The following is an 18238-nucleotide window of genomic DNA, read 5'->3' on the forward strand; positions in this document are numbered from 1 at the left end:
TAACTTCTAAGCTCAAAGCGCTTCCCAATAATGGAAAGCTTTCCTCCCTCGACAAGCTGTAGCAGTGATGTCGATGTCGTCGTCGCGTCGCGTGAGTTGGCGCAAAAGGGTTGGCTGGTCAGTTGCGCGCGCTCGAGTTGCGATAAGCAAAGCTGTAAGGGGATGAGGCGCTTGATGTGATGGCGACAGAGTATCGAGTCTCTGGATGCTGGATTGCTGTGATGAAAACGTGGAAGTCGTTGCTAGTGAACAAGGAAGGAAAGAAGCAGAAGTGTGACCTTTGCGCGATCGCGAGGGAAGCTTTGCGTTCGCTGCGCGTGGTGACAGGATGCCGGGACCGCGGGAGAGGGGAAGCTTGGTCAAATCTGCCGATGGTCGACTGGCCAATCACATCCGTCCGCATCTTCTTTCCTTTTTCTGCTCGCTTCTCTATCAATCCAGCTGCTGACACGATGCACGGTTATCTTTGAGCGGAAGACGAAGCAAATGCCATCGTCTTCCTAAAGTCCTCTACAGGTCATGTAGTCGCAAATTTACTGCAGATGCATCTCAAACACCAAAAATGACACTATGCAGCCAAAAAGAACACTCATCGTGTCCGACGACCTGGCAGGCAAGCCTCCACAAAGCAAAAGATATATGTGCCGCTTCTGTGGATCGAACACAGTGCCTCCAGAATACTCTCGCAACGGGTGCGAAGAATGGACTCAAGTTGACTTCAGTCTGGCGCTCTCCCAGATGAGCTAAAGCGGCTATTTGTGCTAGTTTGGAAGCTATCAACCTATATAGCACAATTGCAGCCTGCAAAAAACCATGCCGAGACAATCGCTGATTGTCTGGAGACAGGAGGACAAAGTGGTCAAGTACATCGAACTTGGATGGGATATGAGCTTTGTGTGGCTTTCTGTGTGCGTGGTTCGAAGTCCTTCTTGGCAGCTTCGCTTCGTGCAAGTCTTCAGCATTTGTTCCACTCGAAATCCATTCGAACGATGCTGAGAGTAAATTCGCTGACCTTTTCCAGCCGATATCAGTCAGTGCCCAAAATCATCCATTAAGGTTGGTATCATAAGATAGCTTCCGATCTGAAAGACATATTCAGACAAATTTAGCCTGCTCCGATATTGTCGAGGGCTTGTATCGCGTCGTTGATACAAGAGGCAGGGTGGTCCTGATAGCATCAGTCTTGGCACATGTCGTCAAATGATGTCGGCACCAAGTCGTGGCTGTCCAAAAGCAAGTCCTCGATGCTTCGACGCGTGCGTCTCATGTCATACGATTGTGATCTGAAAGCGTAGTGCCTATCTTTTGAACTGGCACTGTAGGTATACTCGTATTATGATTGAGATCCAGCTCATGTACGAGGATTGGGTAAAATCTCTTGTGTCGACACCCTGGGGATGGAACTGGAAGAGAGGAGAAAAGGGATGGTAATATATGTGATCAAGCGATACTTATGGTATCGTGCTGAAAGCCTTTGGTGAAAGACAAATTGATGAAACGCCAGAAAAACCTCCAACTCCACACGCTTATAAAGACCCAACGCGAGTATACGAGAAGAAAAAAAGAAGAGAAAAGAATGTCCAGTTGTTACCAAGAGGCGATGGACGAAGGAATGGTGAAGTCGAGAGAAGGACCAGCCAAGATAGCAAGATTACTACTCGATGCTCATCCTCATGATACCTTCGTTCGTATCAACCATACCTTGCAGACCAATCCTTCTAGGAGCAGTACCACCAGCACCTCCACTGATACTCTTCTCAAGGGGGGCACCATCTTTGGGCAGACTTTGGTTACGTGCTGCAGCTGAAGCAACAGGAGATGCAACAACAGGACTGCCTCCATGTACACTCATGCTAGGACTGACAGCCCTGCGCTTGAAGCTCTGCATATCAAAGTCGTCGTCACGGCGACGTTTGCCAAACGGTCGGCGTAGTGCGTCTTGATTGGCGTAGGCGGATGCTTGAAGGTCTGTCTCGGCTGAAGAGGCGACAGAGGGTTCGTTCATGCTTATGACAGATGCGGAACGCAGAGTCGAGCTGTCGGCAGGCGAATCCATGTTAACATCGCCAGACAGCGATGAGCTGCCGCGAGCAGGGAAGGCGGGTGGAGGAGGAGTGTGCAATTCGGTCTCGAGTTTGTGCCAGTAGTCGACACCACCCGAGTTGCGATGGGCGTGGAGGTTGAAACTGATAGGATTGTTGTTGATGACATCTGGTTGAGGGTCATTGGGATCGTTAGAATTGGCGTTGGGTTGTGATGATGAGGGATCGGGTGAAGGACCTTCAAGGTCGGGGACTGGATCATGGTTATGGACTTGACGCATTGTCTCTGCCTCCCGTCGGACTTCGCTATCAACCGGAGCCGACTCCTCAAGCAGGGCGGCACGAATGCGCGCAAAGTTCTTTGTCTTTGGCTGAAGAGCTGTCAGTATGGTTGGCGCTGGCATGTCATCAGAACAGTCACTTACAAGCAAGTTTCCTCTGCGAGTGACGGCCCGGCGCACAACACCTGGAGTTGAAGAGGAAGCAGCGGCCTCGTCTCCACTGTCGTTACCAGATGAAAGGGAGGGGTGCTCAGGTCTGTTTTCTCGAAGGCGCGGCCAACCGAAGTGGGCCGAGTTTTCAATGCTGCGCAACGGCGGCGGCGAAGTTGTGCGCGGGCTGGGCATGGCGGAATTGTTACTGGCACTGCTTGAGCTTTTCCTGCTTCTTCCTTTCTTCAAACGACTGCGCTGGAAGGTCTTCATCAGACTGGCGTGGGCTGGTGAAAAGTTGTTGCTCCACATGACGGTGCTGTGGTTTCCGAAGGGAGTTGGAGCTTGAGGGTTGGTCGTCTTTCTGACTTGCGGAGTCGTCAAGATCTGATCATCCATATCGTCCATAACATCATCGTCACTCGTACTGTCGTCGCTGTCTTCATCTGCAAGCATACTGACACTGCCCACACTGCTGCTGACAGCACTCCGGTCTGCCTGAATTTGAGGCCAGAGATTTGGAGAGTCGAGCATCATACTGTTCACACTAGGTTTCCGCGCGCTTTGGGTCATGATGGGTGATGAACTCGGAGATGGATTTTCGGCCAGAGTCGAGTGGTGGAGATTCGTGCAAGCTCTGGAAAAGTCCAGACCACGCGAATGACGCGGTAGAGAGGTCTGAGGCGAGGCGTAGGAAGTTTGAGTGTCAAGTTGGGGCGATAATGGTACGCGCTGGACAGTGTTGGGAGCTGCCATGGACGTCGTAGCTGTCGTTGCCGTCGTCTTTGGTGGCATCTGTAACGACAGCCCTCTCCCCAGGAAGTCAGGCCGTCTCGGCGTCTGTGGTGATGTGTCGAGCAGACTGTCGTCCTTGGTTGCATTTGGAATTCGACTGGTCAAAAGCGGCGACGGCTGAAGCCTTGCAGCTGTTGCGCTAACGTCTGAGATGGAGCGCCTCTTGGAAGGTGTCCCCATGAATGTATCCATAGCTCTTTCGCGACTCGCAAGTCTCTGCTAGCCGCTGCCGTCCTCTCGTTCTTCCGCTGATGATGGACTGATTATGTAGGGGCGACCATGGTAGGTGAGCCTATCGTCCTATGGTCCTATTTTCCTATTGTCGTCGTGGAAGCCTGGCGCGAGTCGATACAACCATGTGAGTCTATGTCTGTTGTATTCACGCAGCTTCCGAAAGTAATTTCAGCGATGATGAAGCATGGAACTCAGTCACGGTTCAAAGTACGACCGTTGCTGGCATCCGCGAAACTCTTGCTTCCCCACATCTCACTTGGACCCTGCCTCTAGCGACCAGCCTCACCAACCGAGACCAGCCTCATGAGTCTCAACGAGTGATAAAAGATTGATAGACCTAACTAGAACTGATGACATACACACTGCACGTACCGTATCTCTTGCGATTTACTCTGCTTGGCTTGTAAGTTCTTGGAGACTCTCTGCTCGAAGACAAGTACGGAGCACCGTAGTCGGCAGCTTCTTCCGACTAAAGACACCCACTGTTATTTGAGCCCCCATTACTCGAAGCTCAGCCCAAAGTTTCACCAACACTAGGCACCATCTTACAATCGAAATCGATCCTGACAAGTGACCAGAGCTCGTCGACATTACCAATCATCATGGCGTGTCTTCTCACATGTTCGAACAAAGCGGTTGATTGTCTTCTCAAGACTTTGACATCACTCGGCCAAGCAGCAGATGCCTAAGCTCCCGTGACTCCCGTTCCGGCACATGTCAGGAGCATCAACTACAGGCCGTACCGAATGTCAGGCAGGTATCCTGAAAATGTATCCATTCTAGCTGCCTTGATTGACCGCTGCGTACAACTCTACCCACTCACCTTTGGTCCGAAGTGACACCAGCTATCAATCCCCAGAAGCACAGGACGCGGACGCCGCCACCCGCGACAAACCATGTCCGGCACGTTGTTCCCTCTACAACATCTCAGATCGGAAAGCGGATATGAAATTCCGTAGGCAGTTTTCCGCGAAAGCAATCATTGTCGAGTCTACAAAGTGCTTTCGTGCAAGGCGCAGTTGTCGACTGCAAACGAGCCTCAACTGTGCCCCGCAGAGCCAAGCTCTTTCACCGGAATACTGAGCCGCAAGGCCACCACCCTCCATCCATGCCACCGACATGTCAGCAATTGGTCAATCCACGAGTCGAATTCCTCGAGGATGATGCTAATCCAGTTTCGGGCGGTTCCTGAAGCACATGCGTTCACGAGACTGCTCGTGCATATGTCTGGGTGAGTCACGGACGCTGCTATCCGGGGATCCCAGCTGGTGAGGCAGCTCGTTTACGCATTGACGAGCCACCTCTTGCGCATTTCAGCCTTCCCAGACTCTTGGACCGTGATCAAGGTTTGTGGTGAACTTGTGCCCAAGCCCTTCTAGCGTAGCTCCATACATCCGCTCCGTAGGCTTGCCGTTGGCGCAGTGTAATGGCGATGCATGCCAGTACGTCGCCGCAGCTCTTCGGCGTCCGTATTCAGTATGGTATGGTCTGCGCGTAATTGACGTCGATGGGTTCCGCATAATCCAGGCAGACAATCGCTACTTCCCTGAGGACCGATAAGTAAAGGCCAAAATCTCTATCCATTGTTCCTTCCCTTCTTTCCCACTTCCACCTTCCTCAACTGCCAACCACAAGCAAAATCTCCACCAACAACTTCAATCCCACAATCATCCTGCTGTACTACCAACCCATCTCAACCACACCTACACCAATCATTCTCATGACGAGGAACACACCAACAGTGGCCGCTGTGGTCAATCAACCAATTCCCATGCGGACGAAAACCAACATGGCTCCTGCCGCTCCTGCTGTCCAGCCCTCATCCCCTCCGTCGCCAAGAGTCCGCTTTTCAGACTCATCTTCCATTGTCACCAGTGTCTCACGGCCCCTCAGCTCAGAAGAGGCGTGGCTACTCTACGACTTTGAGACGCATTGCCGAGACTGCCGCCAATGCATCTCACCCTACAAGCGTTGGCAGGCCGGTGCTCCGTTGTGTCACAAGGGAACGCACATGTCAAAACGTGTCGCCGAAGCCATCTACATGCAAAAGGGCAAGATCTTCGAGAGATACACACGTCACAAGAAGCCCTCGCAAGTTGAGGTTCCGCATACATATACCTACCTCCGAGAACAACTTCTCGTCATGGAAGAAGCTTCTGCCATCCGTCATGCTCGCCAACAAGAAGAGCAACGGCCCAGTGTCAAAATTCACAATGACAGCCATCGCCGCAACGACGAGCCTCGTAGATCTAGCAGTACAGAAGTCGTCATTGAGGCAGGACGCAGCACCAATGATCAACGCAGGAGAGATAAATACCGCCAGGACGAACCTCGCGAGAGCAGATACCACGATCAAGATCGTGAACACAGACATGGCTACAAGGTGCACCGTTCAGAATATCATCACGAAGAGAGGAACGATCGAGACCGACGCCGCACGACTGACGTCGAGGCCGAAGTCAATGTTGGAAACAGGAGGTACCGAACTCAGGAGAGACGACCAACCTGGGCAGATGGAGACGTGAGAGCACGTCAGTAGCTGAATCTTCCATCTTCACGATTCTCATGATTTTACGATTCGACGATCCGTTTTGCTTTGGTGTTCTGGCAGGGATTTGATAACCCAACGCCGTAAACTGCTGTAACGTCTTTCTACGAATTGCTATTGCTCACTGTACTGTTCTTTCTAGTGTTCTCATTGCCACAATTACCTTTCATGCCCTTTGAGCATTACCACATTCCACAGAATCTACCTAGTCTTTCTCTTTCCTTGAACGAGACGTTGCCATACTGGTATATGAGCGGTATGTTCCCCGCTCGATATCTAGGGCGACATTCGACCTGGCCTATCAGATCGAATCTGTACCTGCATTTACAGCTGCCGTGTCAATGAAAACGCATCGAATACCTGCCGAACACATCGCAAAAATCTAGCGGTAAACGCGTCTGTGGCGTGGTCTATCTTCTGTCGACAGAATGCATTGGTGGGTATATCGGCCACTTTGACAATGTCAATCGACCTCGCCACCTTACGCCCGACCGACACTCCTCGTGTATGTGAGTCTCAAGACATATCTCAAGTTGCATGCCTGAACTGCCATGTCCTGCAATGTCGGTCGCCCGCAAAAGTCTAACATCTGCCGGCGGGCCGTTGATGTCTGCCTGATTTTACGGCCTACGTTGATGCCCATAATGCCACTGTCGACGGCATCATCGCTTGCTTACCGAGTGTCGTGCATGTTTTTAATTTGCCTATGACGGGTATAAGCAGAATACGCTGCTAGATGCGAGTGATTGCGCCATCCGCTCACTTCCCCGATCGCTATTGGTCAAATACTCAGTAGACAATATGGTCATTGGTTGGTATCCTTTCCCAGCCACCATGGCGATTGGTTTTAAGCTGCACTGATCATTTGCCTAGCACGTGGTGTTCGGTGTGGCATCCGCACAACAGGTTTGTTCGAGCTGATCGCTTTGCCGTGCCATTTTGGTGACAACCTCGCTCTTCGGTGTTTCTATCTTGATGGGTGGCTCATTATCGGTATCTGACGATCGGAGACTGCTAAACTTCTCATGACTGCTTCATCGCATGTCGTATGGCTCGGCATGACTTCAGTTGGTCGCTCATCTCATCTGTGGATGCTTCATCAGACACCTCATGACCAACAGATCAGTCTTTCGCCACGATCCAGCCCATGGCTTTTGGCACGACCGATCCCTCGGATATCATTGTATCTTTAGCGTTCAAATCGTGGCTGACCCCCCAGGGACACACGGTAGACTAAGAGAAGGCCGGAGAAAGCATTGTCTTTCTCACCGCTGCATTCTCAGAGCGACTTCATCTGATCTACAAACTTGTGTCTCGATGACCGAATTAGGCAGACAAGGAACCAGATTTTCGGTAACGAATGGGATCTCGAATGAATCAGGCAACTCCGAGATATCCTCGTTGGATGCGCACGGGATGTGAGGCTGGCCAGGTACATCCGCTGATATAACACAAGGGAACTTCTGGCCACAGATCGTATACGGTCAACACTCAGGTGTCAATATGCCAATGTCACTGTCTGCTGAAGTTTGTCGGAGGTGGCCGATGATGTCTTGCTCTGGAAGCTGTCAATCACACAAGACAGTAAGCAATGCTACGTCCACTATCTCTGGAATCAAAGACATGCCGCATAGGTTTCCCTGTTTCGGGGAACACAACAGGTGTGAGTACAGATCCGAGTACAGGTATACACTCCGACGTCGCTCGTCCATTGATCACCTTCTCTTCTCCCTCACCACCCCCACACCAAAGATCGAGCTCCGTACCCTCCAGTAACACCTTGCTGAACTCCGAGGTAGGCCGTTGGCTGCCTACCGATCACGGACAGTCAACTCGACATGACATGTGGCTGCTCCCGACATCGTCCAGCAAACCTGTGTCCTTTAGCAATTTGTGGCTTGTGCTTTCTTCTTCTTACTGCTGACACGGTCATCGAAGCAACCATTCTCTAATGTTAGACAGGCTTGCGATATTTGATCTCACCGGTGCTTTTGGTCTTCCGTTACCTATAAGCTGTTTCTGCTACCTTTCTGCTACAGTCCGCTGCTACGTTCTGATTTTGTGCAGACCAAGTATTTTCTGCTAACGGAACTATCTGCTGATGGACGCGATTGAGATTTTCTGGTGTTTCGGTGAGTATCATGCTGGCGAAAGAGAAATGACCGGATGATCTGAAATCGGATGCATCAATTCCTGGCGATCCGTGAGTTGTACAGGCAGACTCGACTACCTGTTTAGGCTGGAGTAGTCTTGGACACAGATTATCACGATTGACAAATGAGCAGAATGTTAATTGGCTACTGCAATACTACATCACGCCGGACTTGTGATTGGGTATCCATACCTTGGGTTGTATGAGGAAGTTCTTATAGCTCATCGGGTGGAGGAACTGATTGAGCGCGTTGGGCTGGAGGTGATGTGCGCCGAATAAAGCATCAGAGATAATGAGTGACCTTCTCAGATCACAAGGGATTCATGTATTTGTCAGGTAGAAGGAATCTAAAAACGATATAATTAGCCCAAAACGACGGGGGCATGTGGTGACAGTCGTGGGAAAACCATTATGTGTTCCGCCTCATGATCATAACAACAAAAGTTCGCCAATAACCCTTCCAAGGTCAGAGGTCCCAGTAATCCTCACACGACAAAATTAGAAGAAAATATCATTTCACTCCCTCTCCAAGTTTAGGCGACTTGGGGGGGTTTCTGTTTGCTGCATTGAGGGTAATTGGTGGTTCCTAGTCATGATATTCTTTTGGTTCAAAGTGATGGGGAGGGATATCGTGGGCGTATTTGGGGTGAGATGATGTGTGCGAAGGAGTCGCTTGCGAGACTGGGAAATTTTAATTGACGGTATGGTTAGCCTTCATTATCAAGAGACTTTAGATCGTGATGACTGTATGTACGAGTAGTATGACTCTGCACTGGGAAGGGCAGGACCTAGCGTACAGAATTCATCTTGATTAACATTCGACCTCGTGTACATCGACTCCTAAAAGACGATAACGCATCGTCGTCAAGACTCTACTACAGGCATTCGTAGAGTGAACGTAGTCAAGTCGCCGATACGATAGCCTTCTTCCTCGCTCCTGGATGGTTTGACCTTGTAGAAGACGGTGAGGCTCAATCCTCTATTGCCCTGTAATGCCTCGAATTTCCTGATCTTCGACAAGTTCGCCAAAACGTCACTGTCGATGCCTTTCAAAGACACTTCTGGGCAACTGCCATGCTCGGGACTCATTGGGATCTTGCAAAATATGTAGACCTCTGCTGTGATTTGTGATCTGGCGTGCAAGATTTCTGGGAGCTCGACGTGAGTATGGCTAGCTGTCGTAGATCATGATGCGTAGCTCCGAAGGCATAGCTAGGATTCTTTTGCCATTTTTCGGATGTCAAGTTGTGTCAGAGTTGTCTATTCGAGTTTACTAGTAAGTTTCTGTCAAAAAGGTGCCGAGGGTTTACGACAAAGTACTTCCGAGATACTTTGAAGATGTCAAGACGATGGATCGATAAAGGGACAGGAGACCTTCTGACGCAGTTTGATGAGTCACAAGACTTCGTTCAAGTGCGCCAAAAGACTGACAGTAGATTGATCAAAGATGCTCAAATCGTATTCATTTTACTATGACTACGATGCAGGCATAGACTTGAAGCAAGAAATGAGAATCTGCCTGCCTGGGGTCCGCCCAAGTACTACGCTACCCATAGAATCCCAATCATACTCCACATTAACTCAGGACTGACGATAGAGCTTTGCTGACTCCTTAAGCATCTCACAGCTCTGATTGGAGATGACAAGATGTTTGAGGGGAGCGTAAACCCCATTTCGCGACAACTTGTACTCCTTCATCTTGGAGTACATGTCTAGAGTGAAATATTTGGTACTGTGCTTGGCCTAAAATCTCCTGATGATTGCCATGTGCGCCTCGGCGTCGTCATAGTCGAGAATCAAGAGTACACTCGATGCATCCCCGTGCTCGACGAAGAGCCAAAGCTTGCAGAGTTCGTATATCTCTTGTGTGATTTGAAGCCTAACTCGCGAGAGTGGGAGGGACGTCGTTGCATTGATAGGAATCGTCGAGAGCGTGACTGTAGATCATGAGACGTAGCTCGAGTGGCAGCGTAAATAGAGTTGTGAACGGCTTTGATATGTGCAAGATTTTGACCTCAAATTCTCGAGAAGGCTCCTTCCTAATGAGATAGCGGCGAGGCATCTTCGAATCGTTTTCATGGTCGCTCATTCCTAGTCCTGTCAAATGCGAACGAGCGTGAAAGCAGTTGCCGGATCTGTTGCGATTCTTGTCAAGTCACGAGTCTGTGACCTTTAACTTGCGCAAACTCACTCAAGCCCACAATGTGATATTTCATCGAGGGCCAAGGCTGCAGCCTATCAACTCAAAATGTAACGATATCTCCATTGAAATTTCCTCCTCTGTATTTGGGATTGAGCTCATCTTCTGTTCAGTATCATCACCTTCACTTCGCAATCGAAATCCGTGAGCGGTACGCGTCTATAGCACGATATGGAAGAGAACCATCAATCCCAGAGACTTCACGAACAGAGGTTTCACCAGTCTCACTACACACGTGATTCAAGCTTTCCTTCTGGAGAACAGGAGTGGGACGGCTACCCTCAGAGTCTGGACATAATGCGACATGGTCTTTTGCCATTCCATGCCAACGTCATCGAGCCTCCCAGGCCTGGTCGAGATTTCTGGTCACAAACTACCTACGGTGCCGAAGGATTCGACTATGTCCAAAGCGCCTTTGGACCACAGCACTTCAACACTACTCAGCAATACGACAACTCTCAAAGTGGTTTTGGACCACAGAACCACAGCTCCTCTCACGACTCGACACCATTCGAAGCACGGAGATGTATCATCTGCTACGAAGATATAGGAAGCGATATCGCCAGCCTGTCTTGTGGTCATAGCTGGTGCATCCCATGCATAATGGAAAGATTCTCCAGCATCCAAAATCAAAGTTCTTGGCCCGTCAGATGCTGCGCTGGATACGTTATTTCCTTTGACTTCGCAAAGCTCTACCTGAGCAAGCGAGAGATTCAGAGACTGACACCTCTGATCGAGGAGTTGGAGATGCCGTATGCAAGACGAACATACTGCTCCAATTCTAGATGCAGCGCACATCTACCGCAAACGTTGAACAAGCTTCGCAACTTGACTTGCCATGATTGTGGCACAATCACTTGCGTAGTTTGCAAAGCCGTCGCTCACGATACCTCGACCTGTCCGCCGCCAGACGCATCAATGCAGGAGCTTCTCTGTTTATCACACGAGAAACAGTGGCAACGCTGCGGCGGATGCAGACAGATGATCGAGAGAGATGGAGGATGTTCTCATATGACTTGTCGCTGCGGCTATGACTTCTGTTTTCAGTGCGGAGGACAGATTGGTTCTTGCAGGTGTGCCCGTTTCGAAAATGCATACACCGGCATGATGGTAAGAGATACAGCGGACCAACAGGCAGTCAGATTCAGACGATATCGAGCAAATGCCGTCGCCGAGAGACGTAATGAAGCGCTGAGGACGCCAGCCAGGCTCGCAGCAGAAGCCGGCGCCGCAGCTGAATCTCGACTAGCAGAAACTGCCGCTAGGGAAGCCCGAGTACAAAGAATGCGAGCTGATGCACGAAGACTCAGATTGGCAAGATTTGAACGAGCGCGAGTCAGAGCTGGAGCACCAAGGCTTGAAGCCGAAAGGGTCAGAAAGACCGAGAGGCGCTTCTCATGAGGCGACGTAGCGGGAGAGATCAACTCCGAGAACGACTACAGGATCCAAGTTTGATTTGAGATGATGATTCAGGAAGATATGTTGAGAGTCTGAAAGGCAAACGACCATTCGATGTTGGCCCGAACTTGACTGTTGAAGAGACTCGAATAGACATAGAGGACCACCAGGGTTCTACTTCAACCGCAGGGGAGTCAATATTCAGTATTTCTACGTACACCGGTATCAAAATGCAACATTGAGCTCTGAAACTCGATTAATTCATCTTGCTTCCTTCTTCGTGGAGTACATCTTTCGCTCCCCCGAGCAAGGCTGTCTTGATACCTTTTGATAGTTGCGACATGTCACATCATGCAAAGCACAAAATCATCGACCTCATGGCAGACTAGAAATCAAAGACGAGGGAATGATGAGTTAACAAAAGACTGACTGATTACTGACTAATCATTACCAAGGCCAATTACCTGAATACTCAAGAAAGGAGATACAAACCAGAACCAGCGATGATAAAGAGCCTCCGGAAAAAGGAAGTCGAGGAAGAACAAGACCGAAAACAAGAGAGATCTGCCAATTGGAGGTCTGCAAGCTGCTGGGGTTCTAGGATCTGAGGATTGAAGGTGGGGAAAGCGCATGTCTTCCATTGGGCTCCACAGAGGTAGCAAAATTCATGGCGGCACAAGCAACTACGCAGAGATCAGCATCGGGTCATGGGGTATATTTGATCGAGTGACTGACGTGATGTGGTTGCATCCCTCCTGAAGAGAGATGGTGCGGTGGCATGAGCCGCATTCCATCCACCCTTCCTTCAACGCAAGCTTTGAACTCCCCAAAGCAACAATCGCACGTGGCCGAGGTATTGTGCTTTAGCGCAGATCCTGGATTAGTATGCGCGAGTATCAAGGAAGGCAGCGAACCAGATGGGAGGGTTACTTACCTGTTGTGGGTCGTTGCTATTATGCTCAGGCGCGAGGCCGCACACCCTGCGATATGCTGCAGCCATGGATGATGCGCTCTCCTTTCGACGAGCCAGAGAGCACCTCTTTACCGATATCAACTATGCCTACACCGCAAGAAAGGGGGGTACAGCATTAAACCTGAAGCAGAATCTACTGCTTCAGAAATAAATGACCTCCTTCGTCGGCCTATCGACCTTTAGAGAAGAGACTGTAGTACAGCAGGTGTGAAACATCGAATTATGCGGCATGCGAGCGAGAAGCCTACGACGCTGCTTGCGAGCCTCCCGAGTGCATCACTACTCGAGAAAAACTTGCGAAGAAGATGCATTGGCAAAAATGCACAAAGTACACTCGAATCATTGAAAAGAACTGGTGGTTGTAACCACACGATGTGAGTCTCCTTCTCCATTCGCCTTAGTTCCTCAATAATCACGCAGTCACTCGTATTCACGATAACACTTTCTGCTACCTTTGCGAGGACGACTAGACAATTTGCCACTGTCCAACATTCCATCGCCGTATCACGCTTGTTTAGAACGATAGGGACGAAGGCTCTCATCTCGAGGACTATCTAGGTGTCGAGGGTAGTGGCGTCGATTTTCATTGCTAGCTTGACGTGTTAGACCACTTACCAAAGGAAACGATTTTGACATGACCAACAACTTGTGCGATCTGCAACATCACAAGAGCGAGGACTCTAGCAATAGAGAAGAGCAAAGAGAGCTTCGATAGCAAGGTGAAATTTGTCTAGCTATGGTGTTTTGGAATCTGGAACGCAGACAAGTATAGCTTGTATGAGATGAAACAGCAAGGACGGGGAAAGCCAGTCGACAGATAAGAAGCGTACTGCAGGAAAGAAGAGAAAAGAAACCGTCGATACATGAAGTAACCATCGCCACTCTCTGAGCTCAAATTGCCGAGCTATCAAGGTATGAACCCTAGAGTCTCCACGAAGTACAAGAACGGCAGAAACGACTGCGGCATTCAGTGCATTGGAACAGGAATCTCTTCAACCAGAATCCACACATGTCACAGTTGTCTCTGCAAGTGACATATCTGAGATTTCGATGACCGCACATACCTTCCTCGACATCCGCAATGCCTCGTCGAGCTTCTCTGGCCAGCAAGTAGTTTGGATCACTGCAGGGACATCTGCACTCTTTCCAATCCATCTTGCACAGGAAGCAGAACTGATGCAGGCAACGGCATCTGAATTTTTTTAGCACGGAACGACGAACTTCAGTGCCGTGAGAAATGGCACTCACGTCATGTGCCAGCATCCGAAGACGTGTTCGATAAAGCTGTGACACGCAGAACACTCTTTCCATCCTTCTTCTTTGGCAATGGCTCTCAGAACCTCCAACTCTGTTTCGTCGGAGGCGCAGGGTCCCTCATGTTTAGCGTTCTTGCACACCACGCAAGTGACAGCATGGCAGAAATTACAGGTCGCAGCCTCTCCGTTGATGCATGAAGCCGAGATGAACTTTGAACAACCAACGCACCAGACTCTCTCTGAGGCTGGAGTGTTCGCCTCGCTCTGTCTGAGAAGGTATTCTGCTTGAACATCTGCAGTAAGAAGATGACGCATATCCTCGAAGGGAAGAGTCTTTCTGCAGCATCGAGGAGGCCAACGTGTCGCATCACGGCAAGCGCTCTGGAGGAACGGATTGATGCAGTCGCGGCAGTAACGATCTTCGCACTCCGCCGTGAAAGTGTTCTCCGAAGATTCCTTCTCATGACATACGCAGCATTTGTAGATATTTTCCAGTTCTTGCTCTGATCTCATATATGATGAAGCCGCCGAGGTACTTGCTTGAGCTGCAGGTAGAGATAGTGACTCGACAGGGGTAATGACAGTAGTGAGTCCGACAGCAGTACCTTCTGGAGGTCGCATTCTAGAAGAAGTCTCGGTCGCTGGAGCTCCAAAGAAGGGGTTTCTTGACTCAACTGGCTGTTTGATGCCCAAGCGAAAGAAAGAGTCGGGCGTTGAAGTGGAATCAACGTGCCTTACGGGACCAGTCGGAGTAGCCGTTCCAGACGCAGAGGCAGGTCTTGTAGGTCCGAATGCACTGGATGAGTGGTTGGTCGAAGTGGTTTGTCTCTTTGCAGGATGTAAGCTGGGATCTAGATCTTCAGCAGGTCTTTTGAGACCTGCAACTTGCATCTGAGGAGAAGTGTCCTCCGGTGTGCGAGGGGTCAACATCTGCGCATGAGCACGACCGCGGGCAGATCTACTGAGCGTACCAGGAGCTCTGGGTGGAATAGTCGAATCCGTGGCTTCACCCGCTTGCATCTTAGAGGGCGGCTCTGACAGCGCGTCCAGATGGTCTGCAGAGCGCTTGAGACCAGATCTCGGAAGTCCAAAGAGTCCAGCGGTCGACAGAGAATGGGCGACATGGGAAGGTCCACTTTCCATCTTATCAGAAGGAATGCGCTGACGATTATCTACAACAAGGACATTTCCCTCGTTGTCGGCATGTGTAGGGAGTGGTTCATCTGGATTGAGCTCCTGGTACAGTCGTCTCGCTTCCACTCCATCAGCGCGGACAATAACATCTTGTCGAAAACCAACCAGAGCTACTGCCCTAGCTACGCGGCGATCATCGATTTGCTGCTCAGCGGTGCAGAGCTCTTGTCCGAAGAGGCGCATAGCCATGTTGGTATCAGACTCAAGGCCATCAGGACTTTCTGTGTTGTCGGCGTTCCAGATGGATGCGAGGTCTTCACTCTGCACGCGTAGAATGAGTTTGCGTGTCTCTTCGTCGTCCATGATGGTGGTGGTCAGGAAAGAGCGCGTGAGGAACGGAAGTGAAGACTGCTGTAGAGTGAAGAAGCAGAAGACTTGGAAGGTAGGAGTGGAAAAGCCGATGTGGAAAGCGCGGCGAGGTGAACAGATACAGAAAGCGCGGTACGAATATGTTGGTGTAGCAGATGAGGAAGGTACCGAGGCTTGATGTGAAGTAAGATGCTTGGAAGGCACAGACAACGTCACTGGCGGTGCATGAGAGAGTTGCTCGATGGTCGATCCTGTTGTAATCAGGCGAGAAGCTCAAAAGCAAGCCGCCGTGCTAAGTTAGACGCAACTTTAGGCCAATGGGATGTTTGGCGCGGTTGAAATGTTTGGACAGGATGCATGACGGAGACTTACAACTCGAACAAGAGCAATTGAAAGCTATAGACAGGACCGAGGGCACACTTTTTCTTAGTAGAAAGCATTCGCTCGCCCACTACAACCTATACCAAGCACACTCGCGACAATACCGATCAAGACATTCCTTACACTCGTAGAAGAAATCCACGGCCAGCTCACCACACTTGTCGCAGTTCTCGTCAGAGACGTTCCTCACAGGATCCGTGGTCGCATGGTTGCATCGAACCTTCCAGATGCGAGCATAGCCTCTCTTTTCCTCTCTCTTCTGCAGCCAGTCTGCATCAAACAACTCGCACGAACATCCTTTAAGTTTGTTCCACTCTTGGCCACACTGGAAGCATAGCTCATATCCACATCGGCATCTGTGCACTGTCAGCGACTCGTAGGCTTCGGCGAATTCGAAAAGCAGAGCGCCTGAACTTACTGCACGTGGTTGCAGCCGTCGGTCAACTCAATGAAGCGGTGGCACTGAGAACACTCTTGCCAACCCTCTATGCTGGCGAGCTCACGAAGGACCACCAGATCAGTAGTGTCAATCGTGCACGCACCGTCGTGCTTGACAGCCTTGCAACTAGCGCACGTAGAAGTGCCACAGTTGTTGCAGCGCACGTTGGCAACCGAATTTCTATTGCAAATCCACGCCGAGCAGCCAGCACAGTAGAGCCTTTCCCGAATTGGGATTCTGGCCTCGACCATTCGGGAGAAAGCACGAGTGCAGATCTCGGACTCCAAGATATCTAGGAACACAGGTGGATCAGGCCAGTTTTGGCGGCAGCACCGTGGAGGCCAGAGAGTCTCGTCGCGCAAAGCACTTTCGAACCGATGACTTACGCACTTGTGACAGTATCGGTGCCCACAAGGTGAGACGTAGATCTTGGAAGTAGGTTCAACGCGGCAGCAAACGGTACACTCTTGATGAGGCTCTTCGAGGCTGGATGGCGTCTTTGTGACGGTCGGCTTGGGACGCGGAGACTTGTCAGCCTGGCTAGAAGTTGATTTGGACGGGATCTCGCATCCAGTGTCGCGACCATAGTGTTTAGCTGTCGCAGAAGCCGCAACCTCCGACGGGGCGCCAAACCGAAAAGCTGAGCTTGTTACAGGTATGGGCGTAGTTGCAGACTCAGCGAAGCTCGAAAAAGGGCTCCGCGAGGGTATTGCTTGATTGAGACCAATGGGAGATCTTGTCGAAGGTCGAGCTCCGAGACTAGGGCCAGAATGAGAGGGCTCAGAATCCTGAGTACGCCACGTAGAGGGGAGAAGAATCTTGGGACCCGTAGGTATTTGAATACGAGATGCTGAGTGAAACGGACGAGATTGTGCTTCAGATAATTGCTGGCTAGGCACACCGAAGATCTTGTTGGGCGATGTATGAACGACCTTCGACAGGTCCGGGGTCTGGAGTCGTGACGAGATTGAAGAGTTGAGCTTCTGTAGCTTGTCTCTGATTGTTTCATTCCGCGAAGGCAACGTGGGCTCATCCATAACCTCTCTCTTGACGACAGCAGTTGCACGTTTCTTGAACGGCGAAGTATTGGGAGTTGCGAAATGATCTGCAGATCGTTTCGGTGGTGATTGCACGAAAGGATTGAGTTTCACACCTCGCATCGCGGCAGGGGCGGAAGGGACATCTGAACGGCGGGAAAGTGGCACGACTGGTTTGATCGAGGACTGAGAGGCTGTCCGACTGGAAGGTGGAGGAAGGCGAACACGCGGTGGACCATCGAGCTTGGGAGGTGGACGAGCAGTGGTCGCGCTGACAAGAAATGGGCTGGAAGCCGCAGATGCGAAGCGCGAGGGCGTGTCGTGACGAGGATACACATCTCCTTGCTGATGGACGTCGCCATCCACGGTCAACAAACACGCATTCGGATCTTCGATCGGAAGCACGCCGTTACTGTTGGCAGCGTCCGAACCATCTGATATGAGTACGTGGTGGCGAGGATTCTCCAGGTAAGCATCCAGTAGTTTTAGCTGCCGGCGGTAGACGCGTAGAGTAGCATCAACTTCAGCTTGATTTTCGGATGAGGCCCAGAGAGTAGCCAGATCCTCGCTTTGGATACGCAGGACCAGTTGGCGAGTATCTTCGCTCATGTTGATGTGCAAGGAAGCGTGCCGGCAAAATTGTTTAGATAGAAGTTGAGTGTAAAGGTTTCCTGGGGGAAGTCGTAACAGGCTATCGAACAAAGATACAAGGAAGGTACGATGGTGTTATGGCACGCCAAGGCAGGTTGTTGTGGCTCGGCCAGACCACCATCTGCTGAAAGAAGCACTTACGGGCGACGTTCAACATATCTCACACCTACCATCGAGAAATGTCACGATTACTATGAA

The 18238-nt window shown here is 50.6% G+C and overlaps 5 protein-coding genes across 5 annotated transcripts; 2 read left to right on the forward strand and 3 right to left on the reverse strand.

Moving 5' to 3' along the window:
• Positions 1–1367: 1367 nt before the first annotated feature.
• On the reverse strand, positions 1368–3702 carry AUEXF2481DRAFT_40465 (uncharacterized protein). The gene is made up of 2 exons (XM_013488104.1): positions 2468–3702; positions 1368–2413 (listed from the first exon to the last, which is right to left on the reverse strand). The coding sequence occupies exons 1-2, from the start codon at positions 3458–3460 to the stop codon at positions 1655–1657; spliced, it is 1752 nt and encodes a 583-aa protein (XP_013343558.1). The 5' UTR covers positions 3461–3702; the 3' UTR covers positions 1368–1654.
• Positions 3703–5291: 1589 nt separating this feature from the next.
• On the forward strand, positions 5292–6041 carry AUEXF2481DRAFT_5436 (uncharacterized protein; the record flags this gene model as incomplete). Its single annotated transcript, XM_013487974.1, has 1 exon — positions 5292–6041. One exon carries the CDS (start codon positions 5292–5294, stop codon positions 6039–6041), a length of 750 nt encoding a protein of 249 aa, XP_013343428.1.
• A 4427-nt stretch (positions 6042–10468) lies between these two features.
• Positions 10469–12044, forward strand: AUEXF2481DRAFT_40468 (uncharacterized protein). Its single transcript, XM_013488105.1, has one exon. It carries the CDS (start codon positions 10574–10576, stop codon positions 11801–11803), a length of 1230 nt encoding a protein of 409 aa, XP_013343559.1. The 5' UTR covers positions 10469–10573; the 3' UTR covers positions 11804–12044.
• Positions 12045–14017: 1973 nt separating this feature from the next.
• Positions 14018–15526, reverse strand: AUEXF2481DRAFT_89237 (uncharacterized protein; the record flags this gene model as incomplete). The annotated part of the gene is made up of 1 exon (XM_013488175.1): positions 14018–15526. One exon carries the CDS (start codon positions 15524–15526, stop codon positions 14018–14020), a length of 1509 nt encoding a protein of 502 aa, XP_013343629.1.
• A 141-nt stretch (positions 15527–15667) lies between these two features.
• AUEXF2481DRAFT_240569 (uncharacterized protein) lies at positions 15668–18202 on the reverse strand. Its single transcript, XM_013488247.1, has 3 exons — positions 16332–18202; positions 15905–16269; positions 15668–15804 (listed from the first exon to the last, which is right to left on the reverse strand). Exons 1-2 carry the CDS (start codon positions 17996–17998, stop codon positions 15984–15986), a joined length of 1953 nt encoding a protein of 650 aa, XP_013343701.1. The 5' UTR covers positions 17999–18202; the 3' UTR covers positions 15668–15804; positions 15905–15983.
• Positions 18203–18238: the final 36 nt, after the last annotated feature.

The sequence above is a fragment of the Aureobasidium subglaciale genome, assembly GCF_000721755.1.
Source record: "Aureobasidium subglaciale EXF-2481 unplaced genomic scaffold scaffold_11, whole genome shotgun sequence".
Classification (NCBI taxonomy): Eukaryota; Fungi; Ascomycota; class Dothideomycetes; order Dothideales; family Saccotheciaceae; genus Aureobasidium; species Aureobasidium subglaciale.

Excerpts from the sequence above, each read along its gene's own strand:
- AUEXF2481DRAFT_40468 (XM_013488105.1), top strand. The coding sequence starts at position 10,574 with ATGGAAGAGAACCATCAATCCCAGAGACTTCACGAACAGAGGTTTCAC.
- AUEXF2481DRAFT_240569 (XM_013488247.1), bottom strand. The coding sequence starts at position 17,998 with ATGAGCGAAGATACTCGCCAACTGGTCCTGCGTATCCAAAGCGAGGAT. Across the intron at positions 16,270-16,331 it reads GACGGCTGCAACCACGTGCA|ATGCCGATGTGGATATGAGC; the intron begins GTAAGTTCAGGC and ends GACAGTGCACAG.
- AUEXF2481DRAFT_40465 (XM_013488104.1), bottom strand. The coding sequence starts at position 3,460 with ATGGATACATTCATGGGGACACCTTCCAAGAGGCGCTCCATCTCAGAC. Across the intron at positions 2,414-2,467 it reads CTCGCAGAGGAAACTTGCTT|CCAAAGACAAAGAACTTTGC; the intron begins GTAAGTGACTGT and ends ACAGCTCTTCAG.